The sequence below is a fragment of the Chelonoidis abingdonii genome, chromosome 21, assembly GCF_003597395.2.
Source record: "Chelonoidis abingdonii isolate Lonesome George chromosome 21, CheloAbing_2.0, whole genome shotgun sequence".
Taxonomy (NCBI): domain Eukaryota; kingdom Metazoa; phylum Chordata; order Testudines; family Testudinidae; genus Chelonoidis; species Chelonoidis abingdonii.
The window spans coordinates 8,780,541-8,803,484 of record NC_133789.1 but is presented as its reverse complement, the minus strand read 5'-3'; the positions used below and the strand labels follow the sequence as shown (position 1 = coordinate 8,803,484).

The window sequence follows — 22,944 nt, the reverse complement described above, 5'->3', positions numbered from 1 at the left end:
ATGCCTCAGAATGAGAGCAGTAAAGTGACTCCCCCTCCCTTCTCTCTTGGTTATGATCGAGGGTAAGTTGTCCTGCGCTCAAGTAGCATACTCTGAATGTGCACGTTTCAGTGTGTGACCTGCACGGTGGTGGATTTCACGTCTGTTTTCCCTTTCCCCCAGGACTCAAGCTCTGGCCATGCTTTCCTGTTTGTGCCTACGCTATTGGCAACAGTTAACTTTCTCCTCATCTCCCTCTTCCCTGTTGTTAATATCTTCAGGCCGAAGGACATTCCCCCGGATACGGCGGCACCAAGGGAACCTATTCACGCTAGTGCCATCAAGCCGCTCCTTGAGCACCAATGGGGAGAATTTAGGCCTGGCATTGCAATACCTGGACCCCCGTGGGCGCCTGCGGAGTGCTGACAGTGAGAATTCCCTTACCGTGCAGGAAAGGAACATCCCAACCAAATGTAAGTGTCAGATGCCAAAGCAGCCAATCTGGGACTATAGGTTCTATGGGAAGGCAGCATGGATGAGGGGAGAAGACTCTTAATTCAGTGAACCTGGAGCTGGTGTCCATCTGTCCAAGAGCTTCACTAGGACAAACTGCCCCAAAGCCATGCAGCCTCAGGGTTGCATTTGAACATGGCCATCTACTCTGGCTCCTCTGGTAGATGGGTCCTGATGCTTATAAATGAATTTTCTCAGAGCTTGGTGCTCCTTCTGCTGGATAGACTAGCTCCCCCCAGTGGTGGGAGAAGCCAGTGAGAGTCCAGCTAGGAAAGCATTTCCAGACTTAGAATATCAGGCTTGTTTTCTGCTTCCCAGTCAGTGTCCTGGTCACACTGTTCAGCAGTTCTCATTTTGGTACATTATGATCTGACTGTGTAAGAGAAATTCCAGTAACTGGTGATGCCTGAAATAGCTCTAGTGTCACTAAATGAGAACATGTGGATTTAAAAATACTTTGACAGCAGTCCCTAAAATACCCAGCACCATGTCCGTCTCCGTGAGCCATACCAGCAGTGGTCTGTTTGCTGCAAGCTCACGCTGAAAGAATTAGCTTTCTTATTAAAAAGCATTGGCAATTCTGCTACAAGGTAAAATCTGAAATCAGCTGAATCCAGGTGATGTCCAGGGTTTTTAAGCAATTCTTAAAGAGCTGTTTATTTCATTGGTACTGTTTATCTTGTGTAGAATGAGGCTTGCAGGCTACAGTGTGTTACTAATTAAGAATTATTTTTGTTTTTGCGATTCCTGGTAGTAAGATGTATTTCCGTATTAATGAAACCCTGGACTTGTTTGGGAATGTTTCGTTTGTAAAGAATAAAAATATCCAAGCTATTTCCTCATAAAAATAGGTACGAAAGGACAAAGTGTTAGAATGTGGAGAGCATCAAAGATCTTGTGCAGTAACTTTGAAAGTTTAAGTTTAGTGACAAATGTAGGGGTTAACTGTTTAAAGCAAATTAACTAGATCAAATTCACCTCTTTGAAACATTGACTCCCAATAGCAAAGTCAATTCTTTATGCCTCTTTGCATCCTCAAATTGGCTGCTTGCTGCTTGTTTTTTATAATGAAAATGCTTTGTTTGCAAACTTTTCTTCGTAATTAGAAGCAAAGTGGTGATAAAACACTACCTCCCCGATATGGTGTTACTCCTGTTTCTCTCTGTGCTGGTGTAAATGTCTGCAAAACATGTAGTTCAGCTCCATTATTGGAATCTGACACCAGAGTTTCCTATTTATACAGAACAAAGGTTTTGTCCCCTCAAAACACTTCTCTAGCCACAGTTGTGATAAGACCCCTGGAAATGGTGTCAACATCTCATTCTTATTGTCATTTCCAGCAGGAAAGAACTGATCTTGGGGCTTGTCTACACTGGCACTTCACGACACTGCAACTTTCTCACTCGAGTGTGAAAAACACCTGCCTGAGCGCAGCAAGTTGCAGCATTGTAAAGCATTAGTGTAGACAGTGCACCAGCGCTGGGAGCTGTGCCTCTCGTGGAGGTGATTTTGTAGAATGCCTCTCCCAGTGCTCTGCTGTGACTACACAAGCCATGTTAAAGCACTGCCATGGCAGTGCTTTAGCATTGCCAGTGTAAACTAGCCCTCAGCAGGACACCCATCTCCTTTTTATTCCCTGCAGGGAGCAACTGCAGCAAAGATTAGGGGTTTAATATTCGCCTCCCTTCCCCTGAGGTAATAGCAACTTCTGAGTGGATGCTGAGGGGGAGGAAATACTGCATTCCAAAGCAATAGACCGCTTACCTGGCCAGAGATGATGGCTGCATTCCAATGGATTTATCTCAGAGGAACCCCTGATGGTGGAGTGAAGCATCACTAAGTTCAGTGAAACAACTTGGGACATATGTTCCAAGTGGAACTTCACAACAGCATTTCATTGTTGTTCCATGTGTTCATTTTAGCGTGAGTGTGATTCAGTGATTAGAGCAGGGCTCTAGGAGTGCATGTTGGAGCCCTGAATTTGTCAGGGTTCTGCCACTGACTCACCGACCTCAGAAGAGTCACTTCCCAGCTGTAAAATGGATATTGAAATCACTTCATAATAGGGATTGATGTTTGTACAGAACCTTTTGATCCTCAACTAGCACTGTAACTGTGCAGATTATTATTGTTTGCAGCTCCAAGTGCCCCAATAAACTGGCGACGAGGGAAACTTCTGGGACAGGGTGCCTTTGGTCGTGTGTACTTGTGCTACGATGTGGACACTGGCAGAGAGCTTGCAGCTAAACAGGTCCAGTTTGACCCAGACAGTCCTGAAACAAGCAAGGTATTTGAAAGAACTCCTCAAACCTGCCAAACCTAAGCATGCAGACTGAGATTTTGTAATGTGCCTGTGTCTGTCTCTCTGGAAGCTAACACCTTCCACTGCCTGTGCTAGGGCTCCAGGCTGCAAGGAGTCATTTAAAAATCACTTTTCTGTTAGTGTTGAGAATAGCTTAAGCTTGAAACTGAAATCTATTTCCTTCATCCCCTACTGGCTTGTTGCCAAGTTCCTTGTGGGTGCTGAGTGGCTACTATTGGCCTTGTTAGACAAAAGTGCAAGAGGAAAAACTAACTCTGAGACATTTGGGGGTTTGACATACAACTTTGTGTTTGCAAAGCCCCCTTAAGGGTAAAAAATGGTAAATCTCGTGTTGACCCATTACAAGAAGTTTCTAAGGATTTGTTATTCTCTAAACAAACTGAACTTGAATATCTAACTTCTTGGCCAAAAGGAAGCCTGTACATCCAGGCTGAGAACTTGGCTCTTACCAGTTTTAACTGGCATTCCAGTTGAAATGGGAGCAGGGGGCCATTGGGTGCGTGGCCTTCGAGTACTGGAGTAACTTGCTGATGCCTGCACGGTGACTCTAGTGTGCATTGCCATCAAGGACCTCCTTGCCAGTTTAACGTGCCAGCTTCCCAGCATCTAGTGAGTTCACTGTGAGGTGGGAGAATTGATCCATGAAGCTTTAATTGTTCTAACTGAGCAGTGGGGATTATGATCCCAGTTTAAGTGAGGCCCTGACCATAGTGGGCCCTCATTTACACCATATCTCTGCTGTAAATCAGACAATGATGCTGGGCCAAGGGAGAACAGGCTGGAATGTGTGTTGGAGGTGCTGACGCCCCAAACCTGGTTTCAGTTATCTGTGTAGTGGCTAGTTCCTTCCTCTTGGAAAGATGCAGCCTCTCCACAAATGAAAGGAATCTGTCCTATGGCAGAGGAGACTGTTGCAGGATGTGGAGGACTGAATCAGTGGGAATGTCTGGGGGGACCATGCTGCTGTTCTACAAACCAGTTGTGCCCTGATACCTTTAATGGTCAGCGTGCTCATTCTCTGGGAAAATCTGATGTGCTTCCTGTGCAGTCAGGATCTCTGATTCAGCCTGAAATTGTTGGATAGCCCTTCTGCCATTGTACTATAGAACCCTGTTGCATCTGTGACAAGGATAAAGTAGAGAATCTTCATGTGTGTGGTTGCTTTAGATCCTACAAGATCAGCGTCCCTTCCTAAGCTTGAATTTGAGTAAAACTCACTAGCATAAATCTGGGCAGGAAACCAGTGATTGAAATTCTTAGGTTAAGGGCGTCTAAGAAATACCTTGGTATCTAAAGGGCTGAGGATACTACACACTCACTCCTAGCACGTCTGCAGGGCTTTATATTCAGTTGCTGTTTTAAAAAATAAACAAACAAAAATCTCACAACCCTCCAGTCTGGGAGGAAGGGACTATTCCCATGTTACAGCTGGCAAAATAATTTATTTTTAGAATGACTTGACCAAAGCCATGCAGTAAGACAATGGTAGTCAAGACTAGAAGCCAGGAGTCCCTGGTACTCAGCCCACTGGACAGCACTGCCTGTCTGCTAGACCTTATTACATGTGAAGCACCTGCAATCATACATACAAACTTTTTACACAATAAACATTAACCTGGTAGTCACTAGAACATTAGCTTTTTCCAGGGTCTGCCTTAGCTAATGCCATCCAGAGGATAGATTTACACCGAGCCCACAGACACAAGGGATCAGATTAGTAGCATTGTGGAAGTGTCATGGGCAAGGGTTGTTGAAATGTGGTGGTCCTTAGGCATTGTACCTAACCTGCTCTCTCAACATCTGTAGGAAGTGAGCGCTCTGGAGTGTGAGATCCAGCTGCTAAAGAATCTCCAGCATGACCGCATTGTTCAGTATTATGGCTGCCTCCGGGACCGAGCAGAGAAGACCTTGACCATTTTCATGGAGTATATGCCTGGGGTAAGAGAGCAAACACATCCTCTAGAATTGTTGTCCTTGCCTGTTACCCTGACCAGGTCACTGCACGCTTCAAACCTTCTCAACTTTTTCCTCCTTCTGAACATTTTAAGTTCAACCCTGATGGCCTGTCACACCTCTGCCCCTCCCTACTTCTCTTCATTTGTCTTATGGAAGTATCTCAGTCTCAACCACCCACTTGTCCATTTCTCCCACACCTTCTTCCTATATTCTGTGCATGGAACAGTCTCCCTGAACTCCTCTCTAAAACCACGCTTCTCTCTTTCTTTGAATGTCTCTTCCTACAAAGCCTTCTAGAAATTAGACAACCAATAAACAAACAGTTGAGGCAAACTAAGGATTTATTATACAATAAAAATATGTGATAGTGTATTTTTAAATCTTTCCCTGCCCTCCCACTCTGCAACTGATTGGAAGCTCATCAGGGCAAGAGATCGTGTCTTCCTGTGTGTTTGGACAGCACATACTGTGTTGTGAGTGCCTCCAGAATACAAATAAGTTCATTGGTTGGAAAACATACTAGGGCATGGGATGGCTCCTGTAGTTTCAGTGTTGAAACAATAGCTTCTAGCTACTAACGTCAGAAGCAGGCACATTATGTGGTGGTTAAAGGAGGCTGTTTTGGAGGATCTGGGACATTTTCGACAGTCTCTGATCTGATACTTGGGAGGCCCGGTTTTATATGCCTTGAACTTTATCTGTGAGATAGTGTTTTGAGAAACTGGAGTTCTCAAGTGTTCAAGTCTCTGTGCAGGTGGATCCCGTTCTTGGTGAGCATGCACCCCATGCACAGGAGATTGGAATCTCTTAACCAGCATTGGCTGATGAGATCATGCATGTGCTCTGCATGTTCATACTCCGTCTCCCAAGTGACCCCAGCCTCCACTCAGTTCCTTATCACTAAGGCTACAATTTAGTCATAGCATTTTTAGTTTAAAAAAAAAAGGAAAAAAAAAAAATCATGGACAGGTCACGAGCAATAAACAAAAAATCATGGGCCTGTGACCTGTCCATGACTTTCTTCTAAAACTTGGTTGGGGGAAGAAGGGGAAGCCACTGCTCGGAGGTGGGGAAGAGAAAGGAGGGGACCAGAGGGCTGCTGGTGGCGGGGGATCGGTGCCAGAGGTACCAGCTGCTGGGGGCTGCCCAAGGTCCGCTGCTGGGGGTGGCCAAGCAGTGGTTGCTCTGCCAACCCCTGGGGCCGCTGCTCGGGTGGTCCCTGGGGCCACTCCAGCAGCAGCTGGTGCGGCTGGCTGCAGAGCCACTCCAGCAGTGGCCGGTGTGGCTGTCCCAAAGGCCACCTAAGCAGCTGACCCTGGAGCCATGACTTCTGCGAGCTTTGTGACTGACACAGATCTCTACTTATCACTGCCTGGGGCAGCAAGATGGAACCTGTGTCCTACTGGAGTCTCTCCTGTTCCATAGTTGTTTAGTGTAGTTCTTGTTCTTAGCTGTTGTCAAAAAAACGGTTTTGTTAGCTGGTAGTTCTGCACTGATCTGTGCAATATCCAAGAAGACACCAGATATTGGGTCCCCTTGAAGAGATTAGAGTATTTTTATATTCCATCCTACTCCGGGATAATTATTTGTGACAGCGGCCAAGGAAAAGTCAAGACAGTCTGATCCCTCTACCCCAGAGGACAAGAAGCTAAAGAGATTAGATCTTTTTGGTAGAAAAAATTATTTTTCAGCTAGTTTGCAGTTCAGAATAGCTAACCATGCTATGAGCACAAACTCTTGGGTAATGAATGGATTCTGCAGATCCTGTGGCTTGTCATTTTCTGAGCAAATCTTTTCCATTTGCTGTTTGGTATAGGGTTCAGTGAAAGACCAGCTGAAGGCCTATGGTGCACTGACGGAAAACGTGACCCGGAAGTACACCCGCCAGATTCTTGAGGGCGTCTCCTACCTTCATAGCAACATGATTGTGCACAGGGACATAAAGGGTGAGAGCATCAGGCCGATCTCGGGCATGTATGCACCAACACAAGAAGCTGTGAAGATGGGGGCTGAGCATTTATCTAGGAGGCTGCATGTCATGTTTGGGGTTTGTTAAAATCTAAACACACTCTTGGAAGCCTCCAGCTTGAGCCATCGGTGTAACATCTCTTTTATGATGGCCTTCTCAGGGCCCACTGTACATGTTAAGGGCCTTTATCAGCAGCCTATAGGAAGAGGAGAGCTGTATGCACTTGTGACGGGTTGGGTCACAGAACCCACTTGGAAATGCCACCTGATGTGCCTACACTACTTCTGAGGCTGTTTTCCCTGCCAGCTTGGGACTTCAGTCCCTTGCCTGGTTTGAGCCAGACACACTTGCCTGCTGCAAACACAGATCCAAGTCTGAACCATGTCCCCCACAAGCTGCAGGCTGAACTGAAAACAGCTTAAGAAGTGCTCCTGTCTCCAGCGCTCAGATTCCCAGCTCCCAATGGGGTCCAAATCCCAAATAAATCCCTTTTACCCTTTATAAAGTTTATACAGGGTAAACTCGTAAATTGTTCACCCTCTATAACACTATTAGAGAGAGATGCACAGCTGTTTGCCCCCCTCTCCCCCCGGTATTAATACATACTCTGGGTTAATTAATAATTAAAAAGTGATTTTATTAAATACAAAAAGTAGGATTTAAGTGGTTCCAAGTAATAACAGAGAGAACAAGGTAAATTATCAAGTAAAATAAGACACATGTCTAAGCATAATGCAGTAGACGCTGAATACAGTTAAAATATTACCCTCAGAAATGTTTCAATAAACTTTTTCACAGATTGGATGCCTTCCTAGTCTGGACCCAATCCTTTCCCCTGGTACAGTCCTTGTTTCAGCTCAGGTGGTAGCTGGGAATTCCTCATGACTGCAGCCCCCTTTGTTCTGTTCCACCCCTTTTATATATCTTTTGCACAAGGCAGGAATCTTTTGTCCCTCTCTGGGTTCCCACACCTCCTTCTAAATGGAAAAGCACCAGATTAAAGATGGATTCCAGTTCAGATGACATGATCACATGTCACTTCATTACCCACTTGCCAGCACATATATATATATCCTAGTTGATGGGAGCCATCTAGATTCTAAACCACCATTAATGGCCCACACTTTGCATAATTACAATAGGACCTCAGATTTATATTTCATATTTCTATTTTCAGATACAAGATTGGTACATTTATACAGATAGGATGACCACACTCAGTAAATTATAAACTTTGTAATGATATCTTACAAGAGACCTTTTGCATGAAGCATATTCCAGTTACATTATATTCACACTTATTAGCATATTTTCATAAAATCATGTAGAGTGCAATGTCACAGCGCTGTTCTCCACTTTGCAGCTTCTGGAGGAGCTGACATTTGGGGAGTTCTAATAAGGATGGTTTGATGGGGAGCTGTAATCTTTAAAATCCCTCATCTGCAATTGAGCCCTTTCTCCCACATCCCAACAAAGCGAGGTTTTGTTCCTGGCTGATTCCCTCGCTTCCCACCTGCTGTCACCTACTTTGCTTCTTTTTTGGTTCCCTCCTGGATTAGCCTGTGCCTGGCCAAACTACCTCCTCATTGGTGGACAGGCAGGATGCCTTAAGAACACCCTGTCCAGATCAAGCAACAGCTTCTGACCGCACGGTTTCCTTCAGGCTGCTGTCCCAAACTCTCTTACCTCCTCCTTGCAGAAAAACTTCTCTGGCCTCCTGCACTAATGTCCTGTGTGACCCACAAAATCCTTAAACTGCTAGTTCCTAGTATTATCCTCTTAGGAGCCAGCCAGTCTCCTAAGGGTTAACAATAGTTGTCAGCACAGTTTTCTGTTATCCAGTGGAGGGCCAGGTGGAGTATCCTATACAGACCTGTAGGTCCTCATCACATCATTACCAGGCTGATAAAGATGAGGACGTCACTGATGCTAAAACAGCATCTTCTTGCTGGGTCTTGTACATTCACCTTAAAGCTAGTCACATGAGCGTTGTGCTCCCTGGCAGGTTACTCGTTGGTACATCCCCATCCTCAATGCCAGATATACACACTTATGGACCGCTATAATAGTCTGCACAGGGCCCTGCAAACCTAAGTACGTAAGGTTTATCAGTCAGCAATAGTGAGGGGCTCCAGATCCCATTGCGAGCCTGAAGGAAGTGAAAAAGGCCCTTCTTAGGCTCTAGCTTACATCTGTATAGCAAGCCACCATCTGCCAGTTCCCTTTGGCCAGGGTAAACAGGACCTCCAAGCAGATAACATGGGCTAACTTATTCATTGCAGGAGTTCAAAGTCATCTAATTAGTTCCATCTGCTAATCTTTGCTTTTTGGCAAGCAGAATATACACCAGACCTGCCCCCAGACAGGACCCCTCTCAGCAGAGCTAGGTACAGTCTCAGCCATTGACCAGAGGGGCCCTTTATAGGTTGCCAGACCTGTTTGCAGGCACTGCAACAATGAGAACACTGACTCAGCACTTCCCCCCTTCACTTCCTTGTGTTTTTTTCCCTAAACTGGCTGTTGTTGGCAAATGGCTTGATTGCAGCCTGGAGATCAAAGATGGTGGCATAGCAGGTCACCAGAGGCTTAATTGGGAAATAGCCTATCATGAACCCAGGCACATCTGGATCAGATATAAACTCTACAGGTTTCAAATCCGAGAGCAGGATTGTACAACAGCTGCCTGAATTCTTTTCCCTTCAGGAGCCAATATTCTCCGTGACTCTGCTGGGAATGTGAAGCTTGGGGACTTCGGGGCCAGCAAACGGCTGCAGACCATCTGTATGTCTGGAACAGGTATCCGCTCTGTCACCGGCACGCCATACTGGATGAGTCCAGAGGTGATCAGCGGAGAGGGTTATGGAAGGAAAGCGGATGTATGGTGAGGAATTGTTCAGTTTTATTTATATGCCACAGAGAGAATCACAGCTTTTCTTGAGTCCTAGGTGATGTGGTCAGTTGTTAATGAATCAGCCCTGCCTCTGTATATTTGGATTCAAATTTAGCCGAATCGAAAACGAAAATGATTTTGACACAATTAGGGCTAGTTGATCACACCATGAGACCCTGGGCTGCTGCGGACCGTATTGTGCAATTTCATCTTCAAAAATCCATTCGGCAAGGTTGTGGTCCCTCTAACTATTACATCGTGACACAGAGGCAAGAGGGAAGAAACTATCAAGATGTCTGTGTTCAAGACTCTCTCTCTTATTGTACTTCCATCCTTCCTATATCCCTTAACTGTGTCACATCTAGGTTAGACAGAAAGCCACTTGGGATAGAGTCCTGTTTTCAGTTTGTCTTCAACGCCATAAACATATACAGCACATTATAGACAAAGGTTAGGATATTGGTTCATTGACAGAACTGTGGGGAGGGGATGCCTCAGACTGGGATAACGGGGGAGCTGTAGGTCAGGACTGAGGTGAATTGGCAGACAAACATATGGAAATTGTATACATGCTATGATTAGCACAAGTCAGGAAACAGTACTCACGCAATAGAGGAATTAACAGCCCCAAATCCCTGAAGTATTAGTTTCTAGAGACAGTGGGCTGGCCAGGGCTATAGTTAGGTTGTGCAGCTTTAATAAGAGTTACCAGTAAAAGCAGTGCTTATGTCTCCTTAATTAAATGAGGACTGCATTATTTTTCATACAACTACTTAACAGAATTGTAACTGAAAATTTTTCCCAGTATACAGTGGTCTCTCCCAACTCGGAATCTCTGGGAAAGAGTGGAGCACATGTGCATCCCCCCAGGATTGATGCAGTTGTAAATTTCCTTTTGATACTAACAGTGATCCATTCCCATCAGAGGGGCACTGCTGTTGGCTGAGCTCCAGGCTTTACAATCCTGATGGTTATTTTGGGGTCAGACTTTTCCAATTCCATGTTAGTCTCTGAGAAGATATGTATGGAGGAGAGAGAGAAACGTAACCGATCCTGCCACCTGGCGCTCAGCCACTGCTGCAGGCCTCTCCAGTTTTTTTCTTAAATAGCAAAATATGAGAGTTATTTGTTGTTGCTAGAAAAACTTGACATGAAAAACCTTCCTGTTTGCTGAATATCTTAAAGAAACTGGATCTGCTTAAATGGTATAAATCAGTTTAAACAGTAAAATATCCCTGTTTGATCTTGAGCAAACCCCAGCACATCAGCACACATGGTTTGCATTTTCTGTACTCTCTTACTAAGTCTTAGACTGTGGGGAAACCAGTGTTAACTTTTTTTGTTGGGTTTAAACCTTGTTAAGAAACTGGTACTTGTGTCTGCGTCAGATTTAATTCCTTTCCTCCCCTGCTTTGGTGATTGATGGGAATCTGCCTTTGAAACATCTTATTCTTTGTGGCGCAGATCAGAGGAGATTTGTTTTAAAGATGAATAGGGAATTTTTCCCTGTTTAATAGCAAGCAGGAAGTGTGATCTGGAAGCCAGGAACTGCTCAGCTTTGTCAGTGATTCCCTCTTGGCCTTGAGCAGGTCACTTAATTCTTCTTGAGCAAAATTCACTGCCATCATATGCAAGCACATTTCCATTCGAGTCACCAGAGCTACACATACTTCAAATCACTGCTGAATTTGGCTCTCTGTAAAATGGGGGATAATACGAGCTTTCCTTCCACACAAGGATAACAAGGCTCTTAGTGTCTTTCTACTCTGAAAAGTGATTTTGTCAAAATGGCCTGGTGAAATTACACATCTTTGATTTACTCAATTTACAGGTACAAGGAGATCTTTTCTATCTTGCAGTCCTGCAAACCTCCCCATGGGATCTAAGAGTTCAGCTGGGTACTATCCTACTTCTGCACCAGCACCTGTGATACGAGTTCAGAAGGTCAAATGATGCTGTTAGTGGCATCTGTGTGGACCTGTTGCCTTCAGTGGGTAACTCAGGTGTTAACTGAGGACAGAGTTTGAGGACATAGGGCTGCACAGTTGTAACTTAAAAAATTGTTGATGCTGTGTGAGCCACAGTGGAACCCAGCGCCCTCTCCCAGAGCTGCCGACTCTCAGCACACCAGTAAAAAGTAGTGATGTCAGTTGTCAGCAGATCTGGCTTGGAATCCATGCAGGGAATAGATCTGAGTATGAAGCCATTTTTATAGACCCTTTTCAGGGCAGAGCTGTACCTGACCACCTGCTGCTAGGGATTCCTCCGTAAATGCGAAGCATTATTGTATGAAGCTCTGTCTCATATTTTTTTCCTGTCTGTTTCTCCAGGAGTCTCGGCTGCACTGTCGTTGAGATGCTGACCGAGAAACCACCCTGGGCAGAATATGAAGCCATGGCGGCCATTTTCAAAATTGCCACCCAGCCAACCAACCCCCAGCTCCCTTCTCACATATCGGAACATTGCCGGGACTTTCTAAAGCGAATCTTTGTGGAAGCCCGGCAGAGACCTTCAGCCGAAGAGCTGCTCAGACATCACTTTGCACAGCTCCTGTACTGAATTACCTCCCATGCCAGCAGTTCACTTTGAGCTTTCAATGCCCATCTGGTGAAACCATGCAAATGACCGTTGTGGAGCTGCGTCTTCAAAATGCTCTCTCAGCTGTCCTAGTCCTCTGGGCAAGTGATGCTGAGGAACCTGTGGTCCGGCCTTGTGTCCTGGTATGTTTTGCTGGATTGATGCTCATTCTACCAATGGCTGTGCAACACAGAACTGCATTTTGTCCTTGTTATCTTGTGAGGTGCATGTTTTCTGCAGGCACAAGCAGAGGGATCTAGGAAGCTTCTTGTTGAATGTATGTAGGCAACAGAAATCTGGACCAAAGTGGGAACTGGAGGAGTTATGTTCAGAGTAGAAACATACGGCAGCCACCCAAACCAGCTCTCCACAGGGGACTTTATGGTGTGGATCGCTCTGTTTTCCAGACTGCTAGGTCTTTCCAGACTTCTACAGTACAAGAATCCAGCAAAGCCATGTGTCATTGAGCACACGCTCTATATATAATTATATATTTTTCTTCTTAAGTATTCAGCATCTGAAGGTGTTCAGAAAATATTGATTCAGAAAATATGTGAATAGTATTATTTTATAATGAAACCTGGGATTCGGGGTGGGAGAGGGAGTTGTTTTGCTATCCAAATGTCAGGATAATTAGAAAGAGGAGGTTCCAGCAGAACACATGCTTTATAGGGTCTATGGTAAAGGGCTCTCTCAGCGAGGTTAGGGAGTCCATACTTGACTTTGAAGGCCAAAGTTATCCTAGTGTCAGGACAGGATGTCCTCACTGTAGCTCCCTAAGACTTCTTGTTCCAAACAAACCTCTTTTGAAAGGGAGAGTTTGCAGGACGGCTTTCCGCTGCACCTGTCTTATCAAGTGATAAACTATTTATACCAATCCCTTAAACCAAAGATGATTTCAATGCTGCCAGAGAACTTACTTCAGGGAAAGGTTGAATACTTGCATTAGGCCAGACTGGCAAAGCTACATGAAGAAAATGGGTTGCCCTTCCGTGCATAGGGAGGAGTTTGCTGGACACTAGTTCACTGGGCGTTCTAGCCGAAACCAAAGGTGATCTTTCCCTGCATGTTTCAGTATATGTGGAAATATTCATTTTAGGTTTCTATGATCTTTTTTTTAAAAAAAATAAAATAAAAAAAGGTTAGAGAAGCTTTTGTAACTGAGACATGTCAGTCAGTGAGGTAAAGGTAAAGAGCATTTGTTATGCTGTCTGAAATCGACTAGAGAAATGGGATTGGGCCCCAAGAGAGAGAGGCATAACATACACAGAACATTTTGCTCTATTGCAGTGATTCTCAAACTGTGGGTCGGGATCCCAAAGTGGGTCATGACTCTGTTTTAATGGAGTCACTAGGGTTGGCTTCCTACTTGCTGGGGCCCAAGCCCCACCACCTGGGGCCGAAGCCCAAGCCAGAGTCCTGGGCAGCATGGCTCAGGCTTCAGCTTCAGCCCTGGGTGGTGGGGCTCAGGTTACAGGGCAGAAGTCCTGGGTCTTCAGCTCCCCTACCTGCCTTCAACCCGCCCAGGGCGTCAGGGCTTGGCTGGGCTCAAGCTTCAGCTCCTCCCCCTCCTGGGGTCGTGTAGTAATTTTTGTTATCAGAAGGGGCTCGTGGTGCAATGAAGTTTGAAAACCCCTGCTCTGTTGTATCTTGCCATGGATTGTACCAAGCTTCTGATATCTCTGCCACTGGTGACTTGCTAGTCTCAAATGCTGCATTTTGGTTGGTACACTAGTCCTGGTCTTAGCGACACAGGACTGAAGGTAATGAGACCTCATTTAAAGGCACACTTGTGGCAGATTAAGTCATGTTTTTATTAAACCATCTCCTCACCTAGGAGTAAATAACACCTCAGGTTAATAAAACTGAAAAGGTGTAATCTAAAATGGCTTTCCTGGACCAAACTGAGACATGTTTAAGCAATGAAAGCAGGCTAGTGATTGTAATCACTTTCAGGCTCTCAGCCACTAACACAGGGATGCAGTGTTTGGCTTGTAAGCATCTTTCCAGAAATTATTTAATTCCTATGGAAACACATCTGTTGATTTTTACAAAAACTTAGATTTTGAGCCAAGGTTTCTAGCCAGTGTCCCTTTTAAAAACATACAGCCTCACTCTTAGTTGCCCTATGCATTGTCCTCCCTTGCACCAGTGTAAAGTGAGGGTATAACACTACCACTCTGTTTTGGGAGTATTTTACACACATGCTTTGCACTGGTGCAAATGACGACATGAGGCGCAGGGCAATGGGAAATTGGACTTGTTCTCAGTAGAGGTAGGACTGAGTAGTCCTTCTGTTGAGCCAATGGCAGCGTCATTCAAGCCTGTGGTTTTATAACTCGCAGCCAGCTCTTACCTTTTGAAATGTACCAAAGATCAGAGCCTTTTCCTGCTACAGAATTTAACTTGTAGGTGTAGAGCAGCCATGAAGACCAGTGCAGCATTCCTGTCTGCTTTGGCCTCTCTTTACCCAGCTTGTCCTCACAGAACTGACCAAGGCCGGCTTCTGTGGTCTTTGCTCATTACCCAGCACATCACTGTTTGGGAGAATAGAATAGGGGGCTGAGGAAATGGTGCAACTTGTTTAACGTTTCAAAGCAACTAAATCCTCAGGATCTGTTGTGGCTTTTACCTCATACGTATCCCTGGAATGCTGTTCTGGAGCAGAGCCAATAGCATCCTGGACTGACGTGCCAAGTCCTTTACCCTGCCAGAGCTGCTGATCCTATCCAGAGCTCTGGAACTCCCCACCTATGCTGAAATGTGCCTACTCTGCGTATACACTTGTATTCCAGTTTTTATTAATGGAAGAGTAAATTGCAATTGTACAGTGACAGAAGACGTCCGTCTTTGAGAGCACGGTAAGCCAGCTCGGACTTCTTGTATTCCAGTACCTGACCCAATGCCGCCTGTTCGGCACAAGTACAAGCCAAAGCATTACTTGTGTGTTTGGAGATGCACTTTTATGAATGTAGTTTATATCGCTCCTTTTTAGCTCTTTTTACATCATGTAAACATTGATGCCTCATACTTTTATTTATATCGTAAAAGATCATATTTGGTGATTTTTATATATATCGACTCGACTGTTACGGGGGGAAATAAATTTGACACCTTTATGAATTTAAAAAGGAGAAAAAAAAGCAGCTGGTTTTGCAGAGAATTTGCTGATGGTTTATAACGAGTAGTGCCAACCCAAAATGCCGCCTTTGGTTCCTCACCGGGCCTGTCAGGCACTCACCCCCGTTCATGCAAACTGAAAATTTTCAATCTGTCCCAAGTGGAGCAACCTTGAGGACTGACTCTCATTTACGCTAAACGCTGTCAGCATAAAGGGGCCTTAGAGTGGGCAGAAATTGCATTTGTATCCACTCTTTTAAGGCCTCTTGGCATTGCCAGAGTTATGTAAATGACAGTAGAGCCCATTTGAGGGGTTTGTCTGCCTAAAACTAAGCAGTTGTGACTCTTGCAAATCTCATTTTACATCTTCAGCTGCTCCGCCCGGGAAGGGAGGGAGACTCAGTGCTTGTTATGAGCTCTAGGATCCTCAAGTGAAAGGTCCTGCAGTAATGAAGAGAATTAGAATCTCTGAAGGATAACCCTGTAGCAAACCATTGCTCCTGGGACAGTTAAGACCTCAAATCATTAAGGTGAAATATCTGCAAAATCCCCATTAGAAAGGAGATTGCTGAATGCCTCACCTGCATGTTCCATGCAATCAACTTAGCACTGGAACAAACCAGGCGTGGCGGGGATTTAATTCCTGTTGAGCTTGTGAGGAAACAAAAAAATTGGCATTTTGGTCTTGGTGTGACGATTCTGTGCATTCCAGGTTATCCACTTCCTCTCCAGTAGCTCTGATTTCTCTCCCAGTCACTGTAAATTCTAGCAGTTTGGCCTCTGTGCATGAAAAAAAATATTCCAAAGGTATTCAGTGAAGCTGTAGATCACAAAAGCAGTTCCCTTATTTTGCTGTTAATAAGCAAAATAAACTGATCCATAGGGGAATTGGTGCCTACTTTGGTGACACACATTATTTCTGAGGTGCCAGCAAGGCCTGTAGAACTTGTTGATGCCTCAGGAAATGTATATCCCCACTGTATAACTATTGCCTGGTATGCAAGGGCCAGGTGTCCAGCACCATATAGCAGATAGGACAAGTGCCCAGTGATTGGTGCTTAGTCACTGTGGCTGCTGGGGGGATTAAGTGTCTGAATGTGAAGTGAAACCTGTGTCCAGCACCCAGGCACTGTCCCTGCAATTGGGAATTAACTGATTTTTTTTTTCAGAGACCTAAGGGAGTTGAATGCCCCGTGGGATTTGGGCACCAACTCCCAGAGGCTCCTGTGACTATCCCAGGCAACGTTAGGAGCTGATCACACTGAATTGGGTTTGAATTTCCTAGCTGGGAGGGAGACGTGCCTGGGAAGCAGTTTAGAAGATTCTGGAGTCTGTAACCACGTTTGACACGACCTATGGGTCGCAGGAAGATATTACTGTCTTAACCTGGATTGTGCAGAAGACCTTGAATCAGTAGTTTATCTGATGATGTATACCGACCGGGGGCTTGCAGTGCAAAGCCAGGCCAATGTATCGTTTATTTACAATAAAATTATCATTTATATGAAAGCTGGCTTCTCAGGTGGTGTAAATGCTCGTGTGCCTTTCTTAGACGGAAGAGAGAAGGACCAACTTCTGCTGGTGGAAGTGGCAAGTTGTCGAGCTTCATCGAGCTCTTTGAAGCTCAGCTTGTCCTTTCCACCAATAGAAGTTGTCCCTATAAAAGGCATTGCCTCATTCACCTTGTGTCTCGTATTTTAGGCCCAACGTGGTTACAACCGGCTCCATTGCCAGTGGAGCTGACCTACTTTCATCCACAAGACCGAGCTTGGTCTGAGGAAGTTTTTTTGCCCCAGTGACTCTCCTGGGGCATAGAGGGAGAGAGATCCTAACTGTGAAGCATTGAATGAGGATCAGTCCTGAGGCCAGGTTGGTATGTCCCCTCTGGCCAACTCCCTGCTACCGGAAGGGGTGGGAAGCATCTGCCCTTCCTGTCATCTTGTTTCTGCAACTCCAAGGGAGGTGACAGAATGGGACAGAAGAGAGTCTGCACCTCTAAGTACTTTTGTGGCCCCCATCACACTGGTATGAGTGCCATCCGAGTATCAAAAATAGAAATGCCATTCTCTTCCTCTCCAGCTTGCAGGAGAACAGCTTGGTTAGTTTATCAGGCATTTGTCTGATTGAGAGAAAGCAAAGTTAGATGACGGACTCTGCATTTAGCTCTGAAGGGGGTGATTCCCATCCCCTGTGGCAGTGAGTTGCATAGTCTAGGTCTGGCTCCTGTGAGAGCTGTCTCCTGCACTATTTAACAGTGGTACGGCTGTGAGAGGCGGTCATAGTCGGGAAGGGAGAGAGGGTCGCTTAGAGCTTAGGTCAATCCCATGGAAGGCTCTGAATATCAGAACAGACACTGAGCTGGACTCTGATCCACGATGAGACCATGCGGAGACCTGGGGTGATATGCTTACGGCACCCTGTGGTGTTTAATTGGCTGCTGTGTTTGGTCCCAGCTGGAGCTCTCAGGGGAAGTAACCTAGAGAAGTCCATAGAGCTTCTATGGCAGTTCTCACCTACAGTCGGATGCTGCCAGCTGTGCGCATGACCTAAATAGCCACAACCAATGGCAATCTCCAGAATTGCTTTCCCTTGAAGGTTGCTAGTTGGTCCTTCCAGGAAACAAACAGAGAGTCGGAGAAACCAGCTCATTGTACCTGGGGCAAGTAGCCAGACTAGAGAGCACATACAACAGGGACTTTGGGCTCGAAAGAGAGGAGGAATCCATTGGTCTCATTGGAGCTTGCTAGCAGTTGAAGCGAGACTTTCAAAGCTGCCTAGGGGATTTAGATGCCACCTCCCACTGCCGTCAATATGTCTAAATGTCTTCAGGTCTGACTTTCATTTACGGTACCTCAGGAGAAAGCAGAACCCTTAATCCCCTGAGAAATTTATGGCTCAAATTGTCACTGGCTTTTTCTGGTGTCTTTTTCAATCTGTTCGTTGTGTTCTGCTCTGGTGCCAGGACCTGAGTCCTCCTGGCTTCCCTGAACAGGACCCAAATGCCTCCAGGATTGCTTTTCTCCCGGCTGGGAGTAGCTATTTACCATTTCGTTCAAATATTTAAAAGTTGGTTATTGTAAAGTGTGGTGGGATTTGAGTAAAGGGGGGTTAAGGATCTGATGCAATATCAACCCCAAGGGTGAAATGACTGAGTTAAAAAAAAAAAAAAAAAGCCATGCAGTCCCAAAGCCTTTGAGAACCAGACACCAGGGGCTGTCCCAAGCCAGAACTCTCATGCAGAGCTAGAAATCACCCCACATCTCCTAACTCTGTCGTGTCTCTCACTGCAGGATGTCTGTCTTCAGTGTGGCCAAATAATATCTTTGTACCATTCCACCATTACTGTTCTGGGGCTAACTTGGATCCTTAAATTCATGGTCTTGCAGAATGAAGAACCTGGCATCTCTAGGGATGTCACTAAAATCAGACACCCTCTTCTCTTTCCTCTTACCCTGTTTTAGGACAATAAGACACTTTCTGTCTCTTTCATGATACTGGTAGCTTCATTCTACTTGGTGTCCAGTAAACATTACTGGTAGCTTTTGGGGGTACAGTATTAATGCACACTTCACAACTACGGTTCCTGAGTCATCTGATTCTTCTGCCAACGTGTAGGTGGCCTTATCATTGTCCTATTTCTTAAATATTTGCCCCTTTCCTGCTACCATGTATGGAAGTGAAGATAGAGCAGAAAATAACTGACTGGGGGGAGATGACCGTGAAAGTGACTAGACATTGTGCTGATCGATTCATACATGAAATAACTTCTCTGCCTTTTGTTTCTTGTAATGGTAAGTATTATGAGTAACCATGATACAACTATGCAAGTGAGATGACTTTGAAGATTTATCATATTTGCCTTAATCTCAGAGTGATTGAATGCTGCATTTAAAGGGAAAGTCACCTTAAAGTGCTACATTATATACATCCTAATGATTGTTTCTAGTGGGACTATAACTCCTGAATTGGGAACGCTTGTTTTCTGGCTTTAATATTGTTTGTGTGTATATATGCAGGCCCATTGACAGCAATTCCAGGCCCCATGAGACAACAATCAATGGGCCCCCCGGAAAGGGATGGCTGAGGCTGACGAAGCTACTTTTTATCCTATTGAGAACATATTAGAAGAACCCAATACATGTAAATTGTGGCTTTGCTTGATGTAGTTACAGCACCAGTATTAAACAAATTGTGAGCCTAAATAGAAGATGTAGAATTTGTTATTTTGAATGAGATTTAAATTAAATAAATACATTATGGAATGAAATTGGAGAGAGCTCAGCGGAGGACAACGAAAATAATTAGGGGGTGGGGCACATGACCTAAGAGGAGAGGTTTATTTAGTCTGTAGAAGAGATGAGCAAGGGAGGGGGGATTTGACAGCAGCCTTCAACTACCTGGTATGAAATTAATTCTTTATAGGACATGAAGGATCGCATACAGTACCTATGCTATGGAAGAGGAAGTTGAAATAAAACATTCTACACATTTTCGTTACTAGGAAAAATAGTGGACTTTGTCTAATCTTGAGAGGAAAAGTCCTGTGTTTGCATGTGCTGAATGCGGGGCTTTGGTCTCTCTCCAAAGATACAATCTTATCCATAGTGATCTACTGAACTGCCTGAAAACGTCACAGCCAAAGATTCCTTTCTGAAAATTGATAGGTATTTTTTTAAGATAGAAATATGTGAACTGACAATGGCATTCACTGAATTGTGTGTGCGCGCATGCAGTGCTGTCTGCGCACTGGCCGGTGCTGGCTGCACCACTGTTCTCTCATGTTGCTGTGATCTTCTCCAGGTGCCTGTCTCTTGTAATGACTTGGTTACAGCTTGACAGTGTAAACGTTCAGTGGATTTTTATTTTTTCGCCCTGAACCCTACATGGCTGAGAACTGGAACACTTTCATGTTTCTATCCAGAGCGTCTCATGGCTTGGCTTGGCTTGGCTTCAGATCTGTCAAAGTCCCTCTGCTGGGCAAAAACCAAGGCATGGAAAGAGGAGGGGAAGCTTGAGGCTTGTGCTGAGTTGCAACAAAAAGACCCTGTGCATGAAATGAGCTGCCATGAAAAGGTTAGTGTGTTGCTTGCAGAGTTGGTCAGTTGTGTTGGATCCCATGACAGACACAGAAGGCACAGCCCAGGAGCAATGGAGGCCAAGGTTGTTATATGCCACCTTTCTGCCTCGCAGATTCTGGGCCATTTTAGGTGTTGCAACAGCCCCAGGTGTAAGTTAGCAGCCCCAGGGCTGCTCATACAGCAGCCATAGGCAAGCTCCATAGGTGCTGTTCTGGAGCCCCAAATGCTGGAGCTCATGGTGCCCTGGCTCCCTTCCTGGCAAGTCTCTATGCTGGGGGCTGTGCAGAAATGAAGCATAGGTCACTGCTGAATTGGGGACATTCCTGTAGGTGCCCTTGTAGCCCCTTTCACTGTTGGGCTGGAGCCTTGGGGGGCTGGAATGTGGCTGTAGATGCTCCCCTTGAAATAACCTTTGCAACACTATCTAGACTCTCTGCAACTGCCTTGAGTCAGGAGCCAGGGCAGCCTTTCTCTTCCTCTGGCTCGTTCTGCTTGGCAAAGGGTGCCAGTGGCTTTCCTCGCTGTGGATCTGAAATGAGCGTGGATTGAACAGTTTCTCTAGCCCAGCCCAGCACTGGGAATCCCCTTAGTGCAGAGTGGCTGCAGCTCCACCAGGGGAGCACAAAACTGACTTTTTCTGCGCTTCCTGGATATGCTGGCTGGCTTCCATCTCAGCAATGGGAATGAAAAGCCAAGCGAGGCATTGCAGCCTTCAGCAGTAATCCCTGCTGAGATGCTGCCCTCCTGAGCAGCAAGATCACTTTCCATGATAGATCTTGGCCCTTTACAGGTTGGCCAAATTTGGGGACTCAAAGAATCCTGACCACACTCCTTGCTTCCAGGCTTTGGCCTGCACCAATTACGAGCAGCCATCTAGTGCCATGTTACAACCCTGCGGCAGCCCAGGGAGGGTAGGAGGAATTCATGCCTCAACATAGGGGCTCAGAGCCAATGTCCAGCACTGGGGTATGACTGAGGGGAGGGATAGCTCAGTGGTTTGAGCACTGGCCTGCTGAACCCAGGGTTATGAGTTCAATCCTTGAGGGGGTCATTTAGGGAGCTGGGGCAAAAATTTGGCTGGGGATTGGTCCTGCCCTGAGCAGGGGGTTGGACTAGATGACCTCCTGAGGTCCCTTCCAAGCCTGATAGTCTATGATTTGAAATAGAACTCTCACTCCCAGCTCTGCAGAGCCTCTAATGGCAGTAGCTGTTAATGTGGCAGGTAGAATGTGTGAATTGAGCCAAAGCAGGGAGAGATCTCAAAGGTGGCTCTTACTTTTAAGTTGACAGCTTGCTGCTTCCAGCTGCAAGTGATGGTGCAGTTCAAAATCCAACTGTAGCTCAAAGCATTGGCACTGTCTTCTACATCCAGCCATGGAGAAGACTCCTGCTCTAGGGCAAGCTTCTGCTCTTCACCGTCCTGCAAGCTCTATTAGCGTAGTGCCCATTTTACAGACTGGGCGACTGAGCCCAAAGGAGGTGCCAGTGATGGAGCCAGGGATCGAGGCCAGGCCTCCTTCTGCGCTGTTAGCCAGAGGAACAGAGCAGCAGGATAACAGCCTGCTCTCCCTGGAGTCAATGGTGTCTCTGGGCCTGTCTGTGTTGCCAGCTCTTGTGATGTTATCACAAGTCTCATAATATTCAGGGCTTTTCGTAAAGCCCCTGCTCCTGAAGTCACCTTTGTTCTATACTGAATGAAACTAAGTTTCTACCCTCATGGAGAAAAGAACTTGAAAATGTGACCCAAGGGTGACCTAAAGTCTCCCCAGCCAGAAAGCAAATTAAACACAGCCCCAATTCATTACTGTGCTGAAAGGTGACAATGGCTGCCTGAGAGAGAGGGTGGTCTTGGATCCAAAGACCATCACAGGCCTCATTCAACCTATCTAGTAAGAGTATGGAGGCTGAGAAATTGGAGAGGGTTCAGAAAGGAGCCACGAGAATGATTAAAGGATTGGAAAACCTCCCTGCGAGTGGTAGACTCCAGGAGCTCAATCGACTTAGCCTAGAAAAGAGTAGGTTAAGGGGTGACTTGACCATGATCTAGTTTGAAATTAAATCAGAGGGTTCTTCCATGGAGCAGCTAAAGGTCGAACAAGATGCAACAGCTGGAAGCTGAAGCTATACAAATTCAGATAAGGAGTAAGGAGTGAATGTTTGGGAGTGCAGATAAGAAGCCACTGGAACAATGCACCAGGGCCAGGGGGTGGATTCTCCATAAACTCTGCCCAGGAGGGAATGCAGGGCAGTCCTATGGCCTGCGCTGCAGGACAGGACGTCAGCACAGATCATCATAATGGGCCTTTCTGCCTTTAGAAGGGATGGAAACCACAGCGTGGGCCAGCCCCTCTTTCAGGCTCAGCAGAAGGAGCAATCGATCCCCTTTAGGTAGTTAAAACAGCTGGGCCCCGTTGGGCTACTGCCTGAGCCAGAGCCCCTGGGGCACAGGGCAGGTCTGCTGGGCCAGGAGCACCAAGGGGTTTCCCTGCTTGCCCAGGGAGGGGCTAGGAGCTGGGGTGCAGGCCCAGTGTGCAGAGGC

The 22,944-nt window shown here is 45.8% G+C and overlaps 1 protein-coding gene across 1 annotated transcript in view; it reads left to right on the top strand.

The window, feature by feature from the left end:
• Positions 1–16,836, top strand: part of MAP3K3 (mitogen-activated protein kinase kinase kinase 3) — a 51,412-nt gene extending 34,576 nt beyond the window's left edge. The window contains exons 12-17 of the mRNA XM_032805464.2: positions 261–452; positions 2,631–2,779; positions 4,622–4,753; positions 6,588–6,717; positions 9,444–9,621; positions 11,961–16,836. Coding sequence (XP_032661355.1) covers positions 261–452; positions 2,631–2,779; positions 4,622–4,753; positions 6,588–6,717; positions 9,444–9,621; positions 11,961–12,189 — 1,010 coding nt within the window. The 3' untranslated portion in view covers positions 12,190–16,836. The remainder of the gene's footprint in view (positions 1–260; positions 453–2,630; positions 2,780–4,621; positions 4,754–6,587; positions 6,718–9,443; positions 9,622–11,960) is intronic.
• Positions 16,837–22,944: the final 6,108 nt, after the last annotated feature.